General features: G+C 35.3%; 1 protein-coding gene across 4 annotated transcripts in view; it reads right to left on the bottom strand.

Moving 5' to 3' along the window:
* The window catches only part of LAMA2 (laminin subunit alpha 2), a 357,383-nt gene that overhangs the window by 78,571 nt on the left and 261,059 nt on the right, over positions 1 to 17,753 (bottom strand). For all 4 annotated transcript variants that reach the window (XM_051792082.1, XM_051792081.1, XM_051792084.1 and 1 more), the window contains 4 exons: positions 9,873 to 10,015; positions 9,240 to 9,338; positions 4,562 to 4,673; positions 1,073 to 1,235 (listed from right to left, as the gene is read on the bottom strand). In XM_051792082.1, the coding sequence (XP_051648042.1) occupies positions 1,073 to 1,235; positions 4,562 to 4,673; positions 9,240 to 9,338; positions 9,873 to 10,015 (517 nt within the window). The remainder of the gene's footprint in view (positions 1 to 1,072; positions 1,236 to 4,561; positions 4,674 to 9,239; positions 9,339 to 9,872; positions 10,016 to 17,753) is intronic.

Genomic DNA, 17,753 nt, shown 5'->3' on the forward strand with positions numbered 1-17,753 from the left:
CATAGAAGAGGCTCAGTGGTATCAGATGAAAATGCAATAAAACATTGCTGAAAAATAAGTTTGCAATATACTCTTTCTCAAGAGAACAGAAAGCAGAGCCATCAGCATTATGGGAAGAAATACTGTACTGGTAGGATTTCCAGAAAATAATCTGATTTATAAAGTCTAAGATAGCCAGTGCAAATCTGATTGTATACTGCTTGGAATTCTTAGCTAATCTTGTATTCTGTTTACGTCTCCTTAAAGTATGCACACATCTGATAACTGACATTTTCAGGCCAGAATAACTCTATCCCAGAGAGTTTTCTGAGCCATCACAACTTCAATGACCAGGTAGCTCCTCAGCTGGATTCTCTGCTAGTTGTTTGCTCTGGTGAAGTGCTAAGCAAAGTCTAGCTCTAGAAATATGCCTGGTCTGACTCATACAGAAGTAAAAGATTACCAGAACTTTAATGTCAAGCCAAGTATTTTTCTGGATCAGTTTTTAGCATTTTGCAAAATGTTTATAAACAGCTGCAAATATAATTGTACATATAATTATTATTATTATTTTTAGAGGTAACTAAATAACCAAACCCTGGTTTGGTAAAACTTCTGAACTGTGCCACAGAGACGGGATATTCTGATCTATACTATTCTATACATGGCAAAATACATCCTTTTGAATGTCTACTCTGTTGGACAAACTTTGAAGACAGATACTTTTATGAGACCAACTAGTTTTCCAGAAAAAAAACCCCAAGCTTCTAGACAAGCTTTTTAGTACAAAAGCCATTCATTAGGTCTGAAGCAGAAGCTAAAACCAAACTGAGAAAAATTGCTTAGAATTCAACTAGAAATGTTGCTGGTACCTGCGGAACAGAGAAGTAATTTCCTAGGGATTGTATTCCACATATGTAAACATTTCCAAAAATGCAAATGCTACCTTAACAGATTTGAAACATTACACTTTGCCTTCCATCACACTTTTGTAAGCCCCAGCTCAAAAACTTGATCGGAAAAGATGACAATCACATTTATAAGAGTCAGATATTATTACTCGGAGGTGGAAGACTGAGGTCCCTCTACTTACTTTAATTCATCTTGAGCTATTCTTTCTTGCATATTGAGCTCTCTATTTCTCATCTCTATGATTATTCTTTCAGCCTCCCTCTGCAGTTCTGGAAGACTCTTCTCCAAGGTCTCATCTTGAGTTCTGAGTGTCTCATTCAGTTTTATAGCATCTTCATTTGCAGCTGCAGGAGACCAAAAATATTTATGTAGGGAATTAGTAATTAACAACAGAGCGGCTTTAAGTATCTGCCCATCAACTCTATCAGCAAGTGAAATGCAACTTGCACTGCTTATTCCTGCCATGAATTATAAAGGATGGTTAATCCAATGATCAGTAACAAATGAGAAAGTGATATATGTTTCATCAAACCTATTATTATAGTTCACTTTTAAACTCAATAATTAAAGTGAAGAAATCTCTATATCCAGGATAAGAAATACATTGCTCCCCTTCTCCTCCTCCTGAAAGAAAGAATTTGCACTGAACCTTCAAAAGAGCAGAAGATAATCTGCTATATTGCTCATAGATTTAAGGAGCAGGCAGTACAAGCAATGAAAATTAGATTTAAATTACTTTTGGAGAACTTCAATGTATGTCACTTTTAGCATTCAGACTTAGTACTAAGAAAAATAAACAATTGTGAAATCTTGGAAAATGAAGGAGAGAGGAGTGAAAGACACCTACAGATGTCTAAACCCACTCATGTTTAGAACCAGATACCCAGAAATGGAAGAGTATGAAGTTTGGAATATATGAAGGTATACTGTAAACACATTATGTATTTGGAACAGCTGAATTATTCCTGCGTGATAAAGCTGTATACATGGCATCATATTCAAGGACTGTCTAAAATCTTTCTACCATAGCACACCACAATATATTGGAATATACACTTTCAGAAGCAACTAGGTCATTTATCAATTCCATCTTCAATTTTAAAAAGTATTGTTGTCCTATCATAGGTACAGAGCTCCCAAGTAACTGATTTCTACAAAATGGCACCATTCATGGTCACATGGGTATTTCTGAATATTTTAAATTAAATCTTTAATTGCAGAAAGTAAAATTGGTCTTTCAAACTTTGAATTTCATCTACGCATTGCACAGGTTCAGAGACAATTATGAAGAAAATTATTATCTAATGATGTCTTTGATTAGCTGGTGAGATTTGTGTCTTTAATCAAGTGTGTGAGGGGTAGTGAGGTCTGGAAAAGACTACACTTTGCTCAAATGAATTGTGGATCACTTCTGCGTACTTAGTATCATTACTGAGTTACCTCAGGCAAGGAATAGATACATATTAATTTTTTAATTCTGGAATAAATAAATGGGAATTTAACCTCCCTGAATATTTACCTTAAAAGAGAAAATGGATATGTTACCTAAGCCTTCCTTAGTTCAGGAAAATTTATACCTAGTTTAATCCTTCCTCCCCATTCTTCTCTTCTCCTAAAAATCTTTTTTTTGGCGTCTTGGTATACTGAAACTATCAGAGTCTCAGAGTCCAGTGGTGGTAAAATATTTGTGTGCGCTGACACAGACAAATGCAAGGAAGTGCAAAGCAGGGAAGTTCCATAGTTAAGGGGGAAAACCAGTTACAGATACTCAGAAGTTCAGAAAGTCAGCAATCAGTTCAGTAGAAATGGATCAATGATCAGAGTATGGTAATTAGAAGAAATCACTACAAACTGCTCACATTTAATAAGGAGTTTTGTCAGCTAGATAAAAGATATGAATGAGAAAACATAGCTGTGTTATGAATCTCCAATGGCACCCAACTGTGAAAAAAAGTTATTAGGACATTATTAGGAGAGCTGACAAAGGCAGGTTTTACTACTGCTGAAGAACAAGACACTGAAGAAACCTCTTTGCTCGTTTTTTACCTGTGGTCAGGAAACATGGTCATAATTTTGAACAGCAGAAGGGAAATTACATGAAGGTGAGTAGGAGATTTGGGAGAATATTCTTTTCTGTGTTTCAGTCTAGAAAGAAAGGGGCCAAAGAGGAATATGATTCCTCTCTACAATCATAGTTGGGTGTGGGAGAAGGAAGAGAAGTACTAGGGAGAGGAAAAAAAAATCTATCTGAACTAAAGGACAAAGAACCCACGATGATAAACTAAACATGAATATTTTTGCTAGAAATGTGAAGGATTGTAGTTATGAAGAGTACTGAAACTGCCTCCTCTTCAGATTGTGTGTATTCGTGGAAACTACTTTGAAGGTGAGGCTTAGAATGTTTATGGTAACAGGCGAGTGGATGCCTTAACCCAGAAGGTATCTTTCAGTCCTGTGTTCTTGTATTTCACGTATTCTTAGAATGTTAACATGGCCACTAGGCAAATACATTGATTTTAAAGTCTTTGCCTACTTCTAAGATACTGCATAAATTTATTTCACCACCCCAATGTTTTCTAACCCTGTATTTCCTACTGTTAAAACTGCTTGAGGAAATTTTTGTTTAGTTCCAAATACTGGGCATAAACTTTGTTGAGTAAAAGAATTGGTTTTGCTCTTGTCATTCCAAATTCATCTTGAAATATGAGGAGTAAGGTTTTTTTGTTTAAAAAAAATTCTTGAAAACTTGCTCACTTTTTCTCGTTGCTTTTTCCACATTTTTTTCGTGTCAAAGCTACAAGTCCTAAAGATACCCTAAATTACTGTTCAGTTTAGCTCCAGGGCATGTATGGTTATGTGTTACATGAAAGGCAATCTAAAATGTATTTTATAGCACTTGGACAAAAGTGAAAGCTTTCCCTTTCAATGAAATGGGCCCTCAGAAGCATAGCTACTGAAATCAGTACTGCAGTGAAACTTTTAAGGAGGAAAGAACTGTTAAGTATTTTTCAAAGAAAAAAACCTGCCTGTAATTGCCAATTATTTTCATATTTTTCAGCCATTATCATATTTAATAGCTTCTCAAAGGTCTTGTTTCTCAAAGTCATCTGCAATATTTTTTCTCTTAAGTATTTACTGCAGTGTAAGTGCAGTGGATCAGTCTGTGGAAGAGAGATGACTCCATGCCACTGCTTAGGTAGGGTTAAGAGTCACTTGCAAATACCAAGCAGCAGATGTTCCTTAACAGGAAGTAGTAGTACATTTTTGAAGCAATGTTGGGGAATTAAGATGAAGTGTTAATGTACCAAGTGCTAAAATTACATCAAATTTCTTTACCAATACATATTTTTGACTGCTTTGAAAATAAACAAAAGCTAAGCCCTGTTAGTTACTTCATCATAATAGCTCTTCAAATGACTGCAAATATCCTGAAGAAACATACTCAGTATTCTGTCTTTGTTCATATTTACTAATACCCTAACTGTTTACATAAAATGAATATACAGATTTGAAAAAAAATCTGAAGATAGTTTACTGCATTTTCTTCACTCGACATTTAAAGCACAAGACATTTCTCAGTGAATAAAATCTTCCTCATTGTCTCTGACCCTCTTCCACCATCGTCCAGTTTTTCCTGAGAAACAACCAGCAATATTTCTTTTTCCAATACCTTCAGCAGCTTGGAGAATGCCTTTGACAAACTGTCCAAGAGATTTCGCTCTGTCATTAGTCCTCTCAGCATCCTGCCTGGTCTGCTCACCATCTGCTGTCACCTTGGTAGCCTGGTGATCCAAATTCAGGAGAAATATAATTAATGAACAGGACAGGGGTGTACTATGTTATATTCCTAATGGTTGAATCAATATACAAAACTTTCCTCAGGCCAGAGGCAATCAACAAAGTATTGATCAGACACATGGGAAATTACATGCTCTGTTCAGGAACACAAATTTTATTACCTTTTCCTTTAAATGGAAATTGAAAGGCTTTTATTTTAGGTTCCTAGAAACCCACATGTGTGCAAAGCACACAAAGGGAGACAGGATGAAATTATCCACTGAATTTGCTTAAAGAAATGTTGTTTGGAACCTTTTAATAGATTCTTAAGGGAATATTTTCCATAGTTCCTCAACTGTGTACTTTTCGACTGACAAAGTGCAGCAGGTACCATGACCTCTTTTCTTCTTCCCTGGAAGTGTTCTCAAAGGGACAGTTCGTGACAATAAGCAGGAAGAACTTTAAATCAATACATTAATTAAAACAAGAAAATGGGAGAAAAAAATAGTAGTTTTTTTCAGCTCTAATGCTTGAAGGTGCTTGTAAAATTTTAGCTGTGTGTAACTAAATGCTTTATAATTTTATTGCATCACAGCAGCAGCAGGAAGACAGACATCTGCTGCAGACCTGAGAGAAAATGCTGAGGAAAGGAGTCATCTTAAGACATTCTACTTAGCTCTCAAGGTCCCAGTTTACAAAAGGGACCCACTTTTATTATAAAGAAGCTGACCATTTCAAGCAACAAAGCTTGTGGAACTGTACTATAAAGCAAGTAGGCAAACAAACAACCCCCCAACCAACCAACAAACAAAAACCCCCAACACCTTAGCTTTTTTCTTTGGGGATTGCCTTCCCAAGAAACAACTTGAAGTAGGGCATTATGCTCTCTTCTGTCTCTGTGAAATGGCTAGGAGGTCAATTTTTCAAAATTGAGCTTAGGTTTTCCCTGACTTGAACTGCACAAAATGTTTCTCTGCTGCAACAACACCATCCCTCTCCTCCCTCTCCATTTCAATAATAATCTAAGAGAAATAGTAGCACTTAAACACATTTATTTTTGCCTGATTAGCTTCTAGATGGAAACCCTCAAGATACATCAGGACATCTGGTTTTCTGAAAGGAAATCCCTGGGATTATCATACCACTCACAATTTTGGGCTACATCAGAGTAGTTACACTGAAAGTAATTTATATGAAAATGGTTCAGGTAAATAGAATATACAAGAAGAGTTAAGAAGCAATGCAGACCAGGGAAAGTTTGTTCTACTTCATCCCTACATCAGTAGAAAAACATGTATTTTTACACTTATACAGCTTTAATCATACTATTGATTACTTCCTATAAGATTTACAACCCCCTTTTATCTGCCTGGATACAGAACTAAAATACTCTCCCGGTGAGCTGTAAGAGGCAATGGGATAGGAAAAAGGCAAAAATTCAAAACAGTCTTGATGGACCACTGCTCTAACACTGCTTGGCATTTCTGATGAAATTTAATTCTTCATGTAACTGAGAATACCTTATTATTTATTGTCAAATCCTCCACAAGCAGCCTTTTATTCTTTGGGTTTTATTTGCTTGCAATATTCACATTGAATTTTATTATATTTTATAACATCTTTAAGTCCTTTGCTACAAATGGCATTTTATAACTTATATATACCTTTCTTAGGTTTGATTACTTTTTCCACAATCATGTTAATTCAAATTGGCCACTTTAACCTCTCTATTTATGACTGAATAGAACGTACTACATTTTTGTGCAAATTAATCTGTCATTGAACAATTTTCATTTCCTTTCAGTGACAGTTCTCCTTAGTACTTAAATCCCATTCAGGTCCACTGAAGGCTTTCTGCATTTTGACATAATTTGCTTTGTTGAAAAATAACCTTTCACTTTGTTATCTGGTGTAGCTTTAATTCCAGAACCAAATTAAATGGTGAAAATCCTTCACACTGTACCTAGCCATTCCATGGTTAATTAAATGTTTTCATTTGTTAATAAGGGCCTATTAATTTTCTACATATTCAATTTACTACAATTCACCATTTCTATATGGTCAGTTTTCAGCATCTTCTAATAGTTTAAACAGGCATGATAAACTCTTTCTGAGGGACCAATAAGGGTCAGGCAGACTGGACCCAGAGAAAGGGTTTGGAATGAATCTTCAACAAGCTTGGACAAACGTAAAGCTGTTTGGCATAAAGGAGATTCCTAGCATGGAAATACAGTAAAGAAAGTATGAACACGCTTAGGTGATGTCCACAGCTTATACTTAGTGATGGAAGTTTTATGGAAAACCTTGTCCCAGTCTGGAGTAAACACTGAGCAATTTAAACTATTAGCAAGTATTAGCAACTATACACACATTCTTGGTTTGTTTTTGCTTCTGTGTTTATTTAATCTGAGGTCTTAAGATATAAGAAACTCCTCTGGATGGCATCTGGAGGGTTGCCTTATAGGAATTTCTCCAGCTAATGAGCTGCAGACCACATAAAGAGGAGTAAACACAGAACTCACTCTACAGATGGAAGTTCTTGACTCTCCCTCCAAATGCTTCCAGATATGGCAAACTAAGTTGCCTCTGCTACTGCTTTCATAAATATTCAAGTTTGAGAAATTCAGTGGTATGGGAGAAATGTAAAAGTTTACAAAGACAAAAGAAGCATTTCAACCAAGATGAGTGATTCTGATCCCTGCCCTTCATGAGGGCTCTGAAGGTACCTATTAGAAGGGGAGTTTTGATGAAATGCAGTGAACTGAAGTCTTGGGTCTGCCCCTGGTGGTAGGTGTGGGAATATGCATGCGTACATGTGAATGTAATTAGTGTGAAAAAGATGTGAGGATCTTCTATATGGCAAAGTAAATGAAGTGAAGAACAATGTGAAAAAAGGAAAAGGAATGCTGTGCTGAAGTAAGAGATCATTGGTTGAAAAGCTACCACAAGGAAGCAAAACCCCCAAAGGTTTTGTAGTGACTAAATATTATTGGCTTCTATATTTTATCTTAAAATAGTTAGATTTTTTTTTTTCATGGAAATCGTCTCCTCACCAATCCTCATCAACCTTTTTCCTCATCACTACTGGTTTCACTTTGAAAATTTAGTGAGCTTGCAAGTCAGATACGGGGAAGAATTTTGGTATCTATGGTTATACTATGTAGTCCAAGTGCTAGCCATGTTCATTCAGAAATGGACTTGAACATACTACATAAGGACTCACACTTCTTTCTGGAATATTATCCCTGTTTACAAACATAGAAAGATAAAGGTAGGACCTGCCACCTGTTGCCAGTCCCCAAATTAAAAAAAAACAAAACAAAACAAACTACTCCAATCCAATTAACAACTCTCTGTAAGGATAACTGGAAATCATAAGGCTTCTTAGTCATTGCAACCATGGTGATAATGTGGCCACTACAATAACTCCCTTAAGATCACACCTTCAATATATTTTGGCTTCCAAGAGTAGTCTACAGAAGGTCAGAATTTGCAACATTATTTTAGGTCATCTCTACAGGGGCAATTGGAAAAGCATATTAAAAAGAGCAACTTTACAAGTGGAAAAAAATTATCTTAGCCTAAGACTGAGAAATCTTAATAGAAGAAATATAATCTCACCTGCTTGTAGGGCTAATATAAGTTAAAAATCCAGCTAGACTTAAAACTACCACAGTTATTTCAGGCAGAAAAGTAAAAGATCAAAGAGAAGTGGAAAAGCAAGCTTTCTCACAAAGAGAGTATGTATAGATAGATACTTGTGTATGCACGTGTGTGTGCTTGTACAGACATACAAATGCAGGACTATATATGCAAACACACTACAGATGCTTTCTTACCCAATACTCATTCCAAAATTGAGTAAAATCCACACAAAGAAAGAGTTTCTCTGAGAATTTTAGATCTGTAAGCCATGCACAATTTAAAGACATGATGCTAAAACTGTATGGAGTTTATGTAATTCTCCGAGGTGAATATTCATCACTAAAGTACTCCACATCTTTCTTATATTTGGCTCTTTCAACTTACAAAGACGACTTTTGGTAGTCCCTCACACCAATGTACCTTGGACAGCTGTAGTTGTATTGAGGCTGATTCATTTCCTATTTTCTCTCCACTAGGTGGCACAATTTATTTTCTAAGACTGTCTTTAAAGACCAAAATAAGGTCTGTGCGAAATAAAACTTTTGTAATAGAGTACATAAGACAACTATTAGAATCCAGAAGACTAACTATCCTCATAAATAAAATCTAGAAAATTTAACTTAGATATTTAAAACTAAACTCATGTACCTCTTTAGTGTCAGCTTTTCCAGATAAGCTCATTCTTGAATGCTCCATATGGGCAGGATAAAGTGTTCTTACCTTATTATGAAGTTTTGTAGAAAATATGTCTCAATGTATTGGCCCACAAAAAGAGGTTGTTAGAGGACTTGCTGCCATTTCAAACACCAAGAGTGAGAAGCACTTATAATTCATCTATTCAGTCATGTTTAATTCATACTCAGAAGATGTCTGTCATTATGCAGCCTTAACCAAACCCATAGACCCCAATGTGATCACAGACTTACTCTTGTCAGTAGTTCATCCATTTCTGTCACCAGGGTATCCAGATTTTCTCGTGCTAGCTGAAGAAATCTCTCTGGTGCTCGCTGAGGGGAAAGTAAATGCTGTTGGGAAAAAGATGGGAGAGTGAAAAATCCATATTTAATAGATTTTGGTGCTTTCAAATATTGTAGAGAAGAAGCATAAAACATTTCCTTTTCACTACAGTATGCAATCCCTTTTGTCATTGACTTTTGTGTCACATTCATCCAACAGACTTTTCTCAGGAATCTTGACAACTTTACATAGTTTAGTGGAGAACTTGTAAGTATGGTAGGGAACATACAGTATATAAAATACATAACCACTTTATGGACCACCAGCATAAAAACCATTTTATTTGTATAAACATTACTTTTTCTGTGCTTGCAGTATAATTCCTTGAACATACGTACAGAAATTACTGCTGCAAGATAAATAAATCATTGAAGTAAGTAAAAATAAATAACGGTAATACTTATCAACCAAAGCAAGTCTGAAGTAATTAAATCTTGAATTTTTCCTCTTCCTTGAATCTACTCAGTCTGTATGTTTGAACAGATTCAAGTACAGTTGTACTGAAGCCCGGTTATTTATGTATGTGAATACTGTGAACATACCTTTAATTCCTGTGTCATGTTCTCAAAACCATGTAACATTTTATATGGAGCAGGCAGTGGACCACTAAGGTTAACACTCAGTATCATCTGGTTTAGTTGATCCAGGTCATTGAGAAGGAGTCCTGTGCATTTATCATCACAAGCTGGGGGAAGAACAACCAAAGCTTATTTCTTCCTGCTAAACATTTAAGACATATGTTTGAGTTAGAAATTATATGGCACACATACAATTCTGTGAGAGGTAACACTAATTTCAGATAATTTACTCCAAAAGTGTAGAGTGAGAAAAAATGGCAACAACAACTAGGGAATAGGAAAGGCGTTATTGCTTAGGACTTGGTAATGGGACAGTTTAATATAAAACACAAAGAGCAAAATTGAAAGGCTTACCTCACAAAAAAAAAAAAAAGGAAATAATTTATGTTGTCCATATGGACTGGCCAATATAATATTAAATTAGAAAGGCAATTTGGATGAAGTTTGAGAAAAGTGGACAGACAATTTGGAAAATCTAAGGAGTGCTGTAAGAAACACAGTATGCTTATGGATTTGAATGTAAGAAAAAACCTAAAAAAATCTTCCAATTTACATACTTCATATGTTCAAGCATGCTAAACTTGTATTGCAGACAGTTGAAAGCAAACAGGTAAAAATATTGATAGTTTTCTTTTAAAAATTGCTTTTCCCTACCTCTTTTCACTAACCAGCTTATAAGATTTTCACGTATGCTTCCTTTCTTGCAAATATCCTTCAGCAAGAAAAATACTGGTGTGTGCTGCATATATCAAAAGGAGTTTGCATTTGTCATCCCCTTGCTTTCGATTAATTATCACAAGAAATTCTCATCCTGTATCATTTATTCTGCAGACAGAGAATTCTTCATCCTTTAGTACAGGGTTGTGGGAATACCTGTTTCCCTGCATAAAGACTCTGCGCAGACCTGACAAACCTAAACATCCCAGGAGATGAAGCAAACTGTGAAACAATGAATTCACTGGTGATGTTAAGAGATGTGGAGGGTTGTACCTAAAATTTTACAACTGTGTCATTATTTATTTAAAAAAAAATACGCAGCTAATGGCTATAAAAAGCCCTCCACTAAGCAGCATGTATGCTTTTGTAGAAAAGAGAAGTAGTCTTCAAAAGAGAATTACCCCCCTCCGAAATCTATGCTTCATGTAGATTAAATCTTTTCTGTTCTTTGAAGTTTTCATTTACCTAAATACAGTTCTTATTCAGTAGGCTGACTGTTCAATATAGCAAAGAGTCAAGTCAAACACAAAGGGGTAAACCCCCCAAAACTAGTTTAATACACCATGAAACCCCTGTGATGATTGAAAAGGAGACAAGTTAGATGCTGGCTTAGTGCAATAAGGTGCAATAAGAAGTGGGTACAGAAAAGTAGATACTACTGTTATTTTAAGACTTCCTTTTGCATTTTCATTGCTTCCATTTGCAGTCTTCTTCTTCCTTTTTCACAGTATTTTGTTACATAAGCTGAATTACAGTAGAACTGCGGTCTATAACTGTGGGCATGATATATTCTGATTTATGCTTCTCCATGGAATTTAACCCCCCATGCCCACCCCTCAACTTATTAACATCCCAGTTCTTGTCATCTGTGTGCTTGCCTTTAGAAGTCTGAGAGAATTAAAGGAAAAGCAAGTTTTATAGCCAACAATGTTTTAAATAACAAATATTTGTTCTGTAGCTGATCAAGAAAGTAAGGAAACCTGATAATTATTTTGCAGGATGAAAGAAACCAATCACGGACTTGAAAAGGGTTGGTCTTTATTGTTTGGGTTTTGCTGTGTGTTTTCTTCTGCTACATTGTTTCATTTACAGAACAAGCTAAATCTATTCCCCTGGAAAATTTTCTTAGTGGGTGGGAATAAAATGCTAAAAATTTGCTATGTGGTAAAGACAAACTCAATTCACATCAATAAGAGAAAAATTAACAGCTCATGAAGAGAAAAAGTATTCTCAATGAGTAAAAAATCATTAAGTGAGGATTCAGTATAAATTAACACCTCTTGCAAAATAATTGGGTTGAAAAGAGGAACTGCATCAAGTGAGACCACAGCTGAGCAGATGAGACAGGACTAAGCTACTCCAATATGCAGTCTGAAATGTACTGTAGCTATGGGAAATACTTAAAGAGCGTGATTATATTTTGCAAGACTAAATACTTCTGTGTCTATCTATAAAGCTGTCAGGATAAATTTGTGCCTAATATTAACAAATGCAGCACTAAATTCAGAATGTTATAGCAGTGTAAGCATGTAAGAGGCAAATCATGCAATCAATATTACAATAGTCCAGCAAGCAATTAATGCAAATTACTGCATTTTCCATTTTCATCACACTTTTCCATGTAAAATAACTCCTCTAAGGATTTTGACTTACCTCTTGTGAGAAGCATCTCCAAAGTATGCATGCGAAAGAAATTCTTTTAAGCTTATGGACATTAACCATTTATTCCATCATACAAAGAGCAGATAATGTACAATAAAGGAAACATGTCTGAGTCACAATTGAGTGATAATCACTCCTCCAACTGAGTGACTATATGACACAATTTTGCTTTAATACATTCATTGCTGTTAAGATTAAGAAGACTGTGTTATGACTAGGTAATTTTTGGTCTAAGAGCAACCATGCAATCTCTGATAGGATGTGGTATCCTATGATAGTCAGTGACTCTTCAGTATTAGTTTCCAGTTGCTTCACAACAAAGTGTTGGACTATTGTTAGCTCATTAGTCTGTTAGCTATTACCTCATTTTTCCCATTTTGGCACTAGTCTCATACCAAATAATAAAATAGCCTTCCTGTGCCCCCGAAAATAGAACCCCCATAGAGAGTTTAAAGTTTTAGCTTCCTTACCACTGCTGCTGGTTTCAGGTAGCTTACATGATCAATATGTCTCCAAAATATAGGAAAATTCAGATCCAGATCCGGGTCTAAAGCACCTACTCAGGTTTATTTCTGATTTCGCTAATTTAGAAATCCTCATTTGCTGGTTCTGATACATACCACTGGTCCTAATACTCCAGTACTAGTTGAGTTTAAAGAATGCTTGAGTTGGGTGAAAGGCACTGGTGTGTGGTTCTAAACTGCACAGGAACTCATGTATCACAAAAATGGTGTTACGCACAGGACCTTTCTTTTCAGCTCACTCTGTAAAGGCTCATAAGAAGAAGCTCCTAGCTCCTGCTGAATTAAGCAGTGTGTAGGAGCTAGGAGAGGCTTCTCTTCACGGATTCTTCAAGATCTGCTTCTGACAGAGGCATCATCTCTGCCTAGTTCTGACTTTGGAGGGGCTGATATCATGGAGCTATTCACTGTTTTGAAGTGAAAACCTTGATTCTTCCAGGACTGGTGGCAAATGTGCTAGACCTGGTATTAAAGGAATCTCATTTTATCATTTTCTCCTTTTACCAGTATTGAATATTTAAATTCATAAAGATGAAAGTTTTTTGACTGCAGCATGGCTTAAGGTCTTTTTATTCCCCCCCCCTCCCCCCCATAAGACTGAGTTACAGAAAAACTGCTAACAATTAACTATCTGTTTGATCTGCCTGTGTCATGATTGCTTCCTGTTCGGTCACATCAACTGCTTTACATCCAGGTTTTTGCTTGACCCCAAGGAACATTTGTGACAGATGCATACATCCACAGAAAGATTTTGTAGTTTGTGTTGCAACAGAGCTCAAAATATTGAAGACCATTTTTTTTCAAGTCTCCATTGTAGTTATGACAGATACCCTGAAAGCATTCAGAAGGTGAGTTCTGACTTGCCACATAAGATATAGAACCATATAACAATAAAGCCTTGAAGTTCTCACTAGGATTGTTTTGTTCCCTAAATACGGCACAGTAGCGATCACAGTCACTGTTCCAATAACATTGCAATTTAGGTTTTTTCATTTTATGTACTACAAACTCTACAATTGAAGCGGAATGTCAAAAGGTATAATAAAAAATACACAAGGGTATTACTATATCTAAGAAAATGCATGATTGCTACAGGCTTGATTCAAAATCTTAGAGAAGATTTGGGAAAACTTTTGTCATATTTGACAGTATACAAGGATTCTGGCAGCATTATTAAAATTAGTTTGCAGCCATCACTCTTTTTTTTTTAATTGGCAACTGACTGTTTCAAAAGAGAAGGGAAAGTGAGCCTACAAAGTGGATTCCTTGAGTCCAATAAGGAAGTATTGATCAGCAGAGTATTATGAATATCTGCACAGGACAACCTAGATGGTCACTTTAGCTGGCCAAATAATCCAGCTACTGTACTGAAATAAAAAAAAAAAAAAAGAAAAAAATTAGAAAAAAAATAAAATTTTTAGAGTTTAATTTAAAAAAATTACATTTTTAATGATGTGTAGTAGACCAGACTCTTGTATTACTTATTTTAAAAAATCTACTTTTTGGATATAATTTTTCATTCCCTGATGGCATCCTAGAGAAAACAACATTGTTCTATTCTAAGAATATAATGGGAATCGAATGCTCTCTGTGCCAAGAACCTGTAATTATCTTACCGTTGTTATTCATCAGTAAGCAAACTCTTCCCCTTTGTACAGTGGCTTTTGAAAAATATATTCACTTTCTATTTTACCAGTAGCTTTCTAAAATATAATATTATAACACAGCATTGAAAAGTGGCATGCACTAAGCAACTGAAAAATGAAGCATTATGATAAAAGCCAGTAAGAACCTGGTAAAACAGATTTTCAGCTATATGAGAAATAGATCACTTTAGTGAACATGCATGCTTTCTTGCTTTTTTCCCCCATCTTTTCATTGCAAATCTTCACTTAAAAATCTTTAGAATATTTGTGATAAAGGCTATGTTAAAAGACAAATGTTATACTTAAAAAACAGTGCATTACAAGATTTTGGCTAAAATATCTCTCTAATTTGATTTAAATATGCATTATTTGGTTTTCAGGTCATATGGCGTGGAGACCTTTTATAGAATTTGCCAAAAAATTTGTTACAGTTACTCTTTGTTAAGTATTCAAAATCAAATTTCACTTTCCTAAATATGAACTATAATATACTAACATTGGGCAGCTTAATCACATCATGTCTTATATTATTTACAACTACACCTTTTCAAACATGGGTTCCTGTATTTACATCTATATTCTTTAAGTTAGACTACTTTTCCACCTAACTAGGGGTTCCTCAAATTTCTAACAGGTACAATGCTATTGCAGTAGCTGAAATGGGACCACAAAAGAGTAAAAGTAGATACATGCATACGGCTCATTTTAAATATTGAAGGCAAATGGGATTCTGCTCTTGGCATTAATTTTCTGTACATTAAGAGTACTATTTCTATTAAGGTTTCATTACAACTGTAGTCAGCATGGAATTTACTTAGTATTTTGGAATTGGTTGATATATGAAAGTAAAAATATATTGTATACAGGACCAAATTCTCAGCTGCATTAAATTCAGATTGGAAGAGCTCAGTGTTCTGAGAATAAGGAAGGAAAGCTTCGAGGTTCCCCCAAAAGGTGTTTCTAATGGTTCTTTGATAGCACAGTGACTACTAAAGCACATTAAGGGCTGCAGTATTGAATCCCTACCAATAGCTGCACTTTGAAGCCTGTGACATACTAGGTAGTGCTAACCACGGGCAAATTCCCACTCCTTTTTCTGCCACAGCTCCTGTATCCATCACAGGCTACAAAGGTTATTGATCAGCCTTATTTTCTGCTATGTCAAGGGTATTGCACTGCATTAGCAAAGGTACATTTGGAGTAATATGGGAGTCAAGTAACCTTTAAACAAAGGGAAAATCATATGACAAGAGCAAATAGGCATAAAGTGTCTAATGAAATATTTAATTGCAGTTTCTGCAATTTATGACAGGGATATTATTGAAATGGTATCAGTAGTAGCAGCTTAGTTCCTGTGACAGGGGAGATTTAAAGCACCTCCCACATGTTCCTATAGGTGGTTCCTATCTTTATGACTAAGAAAAGAAATCTTCTCATTTGATCCACATTTCTACCAGTCAAAGGAAATGTCCATATGCACATGTGATGGACTGCTTTTATGGTGAAAACTGACTACCTAGTAAAAGCAAAAATGTCACTACAGATAGCATAGATACATTTCAACACCTGCACATGAACATGTTGCAGCTAAATCAGAGATTTCAGAGTATCACATATTTAAAAGCAAAAAGGTGGAAAATTTGATTTACCTGCAAACAGCTTTTCCCATTCACAGCATGGATTTTTAACCTTATTATCTACACAGTGAAATAGTCTGATTAACAAATTGGAAAACCATTAGAAATGATAACTTGCATTTAGGCTGTTTCGTACAATGAAACACTGTCATCCTGGATATCCAAACGACTTTTCATAATACTGATAAGGTAAAAGACCAAAACCATACTAAGTCATGCCTGAGACTGGAAACATTGGCTAATACTGGAAATAATGAAAGAGCTATTCAGGATATTGAAAAATGAAGTAATTTTCATTTAGATGCCACTCTGGAAAACACAGTCTTTATTTTAAAATTTTCTGGCTGTAATACTTATGTACTTAACTCACAGTTACAATTCTCCTTGAATTCTCCTTGGCATGTAGGCTACAAAATGGAACCCAAACTGCAGTTATTTTGGCAAAGTGACTACTTACTCTACTTGTAGTCATTTTTGTGTAGTTTAAAATAGAGCTTAAGTTAAGAATTAAGTCCTAAACTACATCACGCTGCAGGACGTTAAATTTTATTTCCCTCAAGTACACTAAGCTTTGAATTGATGAATCAATGCCATACTGTTAATATTATAGAAACAGAAGCATTTATGTCTATATTCCCTGTAATCTATAATCTCTGCCTGGGATTCGGGACTAATGCAAAAGTACTGAACTCAACAGTCACACTTAAAAGCTTAGTTGCTAAGTCCTGATGACAGCCTGAGAGCTGATCACAACCATTAAATTGAGTGAAAAAATGTTCTGCACTGTGTAGTCCTTGACCCTACGTGCCTAATGTCTTCCTCTTCAACCACTCAAAGAAGCCATGCATTTCATTCTTCACTGATATGATGCCTTCACACATTTTTAGCACTTCATTGTTTATTTTTCCAATTTGCTTTTGAAATATTTGCAATTTGTTTTTGCTTTACTACTTGATTTTAATATTAGAGGACTGTACACTTCTGGGTATTGAGGTACAAATGGAACAAATTCTTTGAAGAAGTAAAAAGAAAAAAAAAATAGATGACATCTATTTGCCTTGATGTTACATGTCCCTCACATATACACCTCCCCTTCCATGAAAAAGCTCCAATTAAAGAGAAAACATTTAAACCACTTCATTGTACCTTGCCAATATATTCAAATATGCACAGATTAATAAATATTATATACTGTGGAGTTATTGAAACTATACCTGTATTCTACTTTAAAATGAACAATCATGGCATCGAAGGGGAAAAACAACCACAAAGTTAGTCCTTCAAAAGCTGGGGAGAATGGAGGAGAAGAAAATGCCTTATTTCAGTCAGAGTGTTTTAGAAACATTTTGCTACCTGTTTTTTTGTATAAGATATAAACGTACAACATCATGGGATATGAGACTGTAGACTCAAACAAAACACTCTCCAATTTCAAGAAAAACAAATCCAAACAATAATGTTTTGTATCAAAATTGAGTGTAGGACAAAGATACCAATACTGTAAATATAAACTGGTGTGTTAGGCTACTAGTTTTCTGTTTTAAACAATGGAACTTCTTTGCTCCTGGACATATTGCACTGTCATTCCTAACATCTTTTAAATTTCAATGGGTGGTTGTTGAACCAACATGATAAAGTAAACTTTGATAAAAACTCTGTGTG

Source organism: Manacus candei, unplaced genomic scaffold (assembly GCF_025592945.1).
Source record: "Manacus candei isolate 608988 ecotype Guabito, Panama unplaced genomic scaffold, ASM2559294v1 h1tg000034l, whole genome shotgun sequence".
NCBI lineage: Eukaryota > Metazoa > Chordata > Aves > Passeriformes > Pipridae > Manacus > Manacus candei.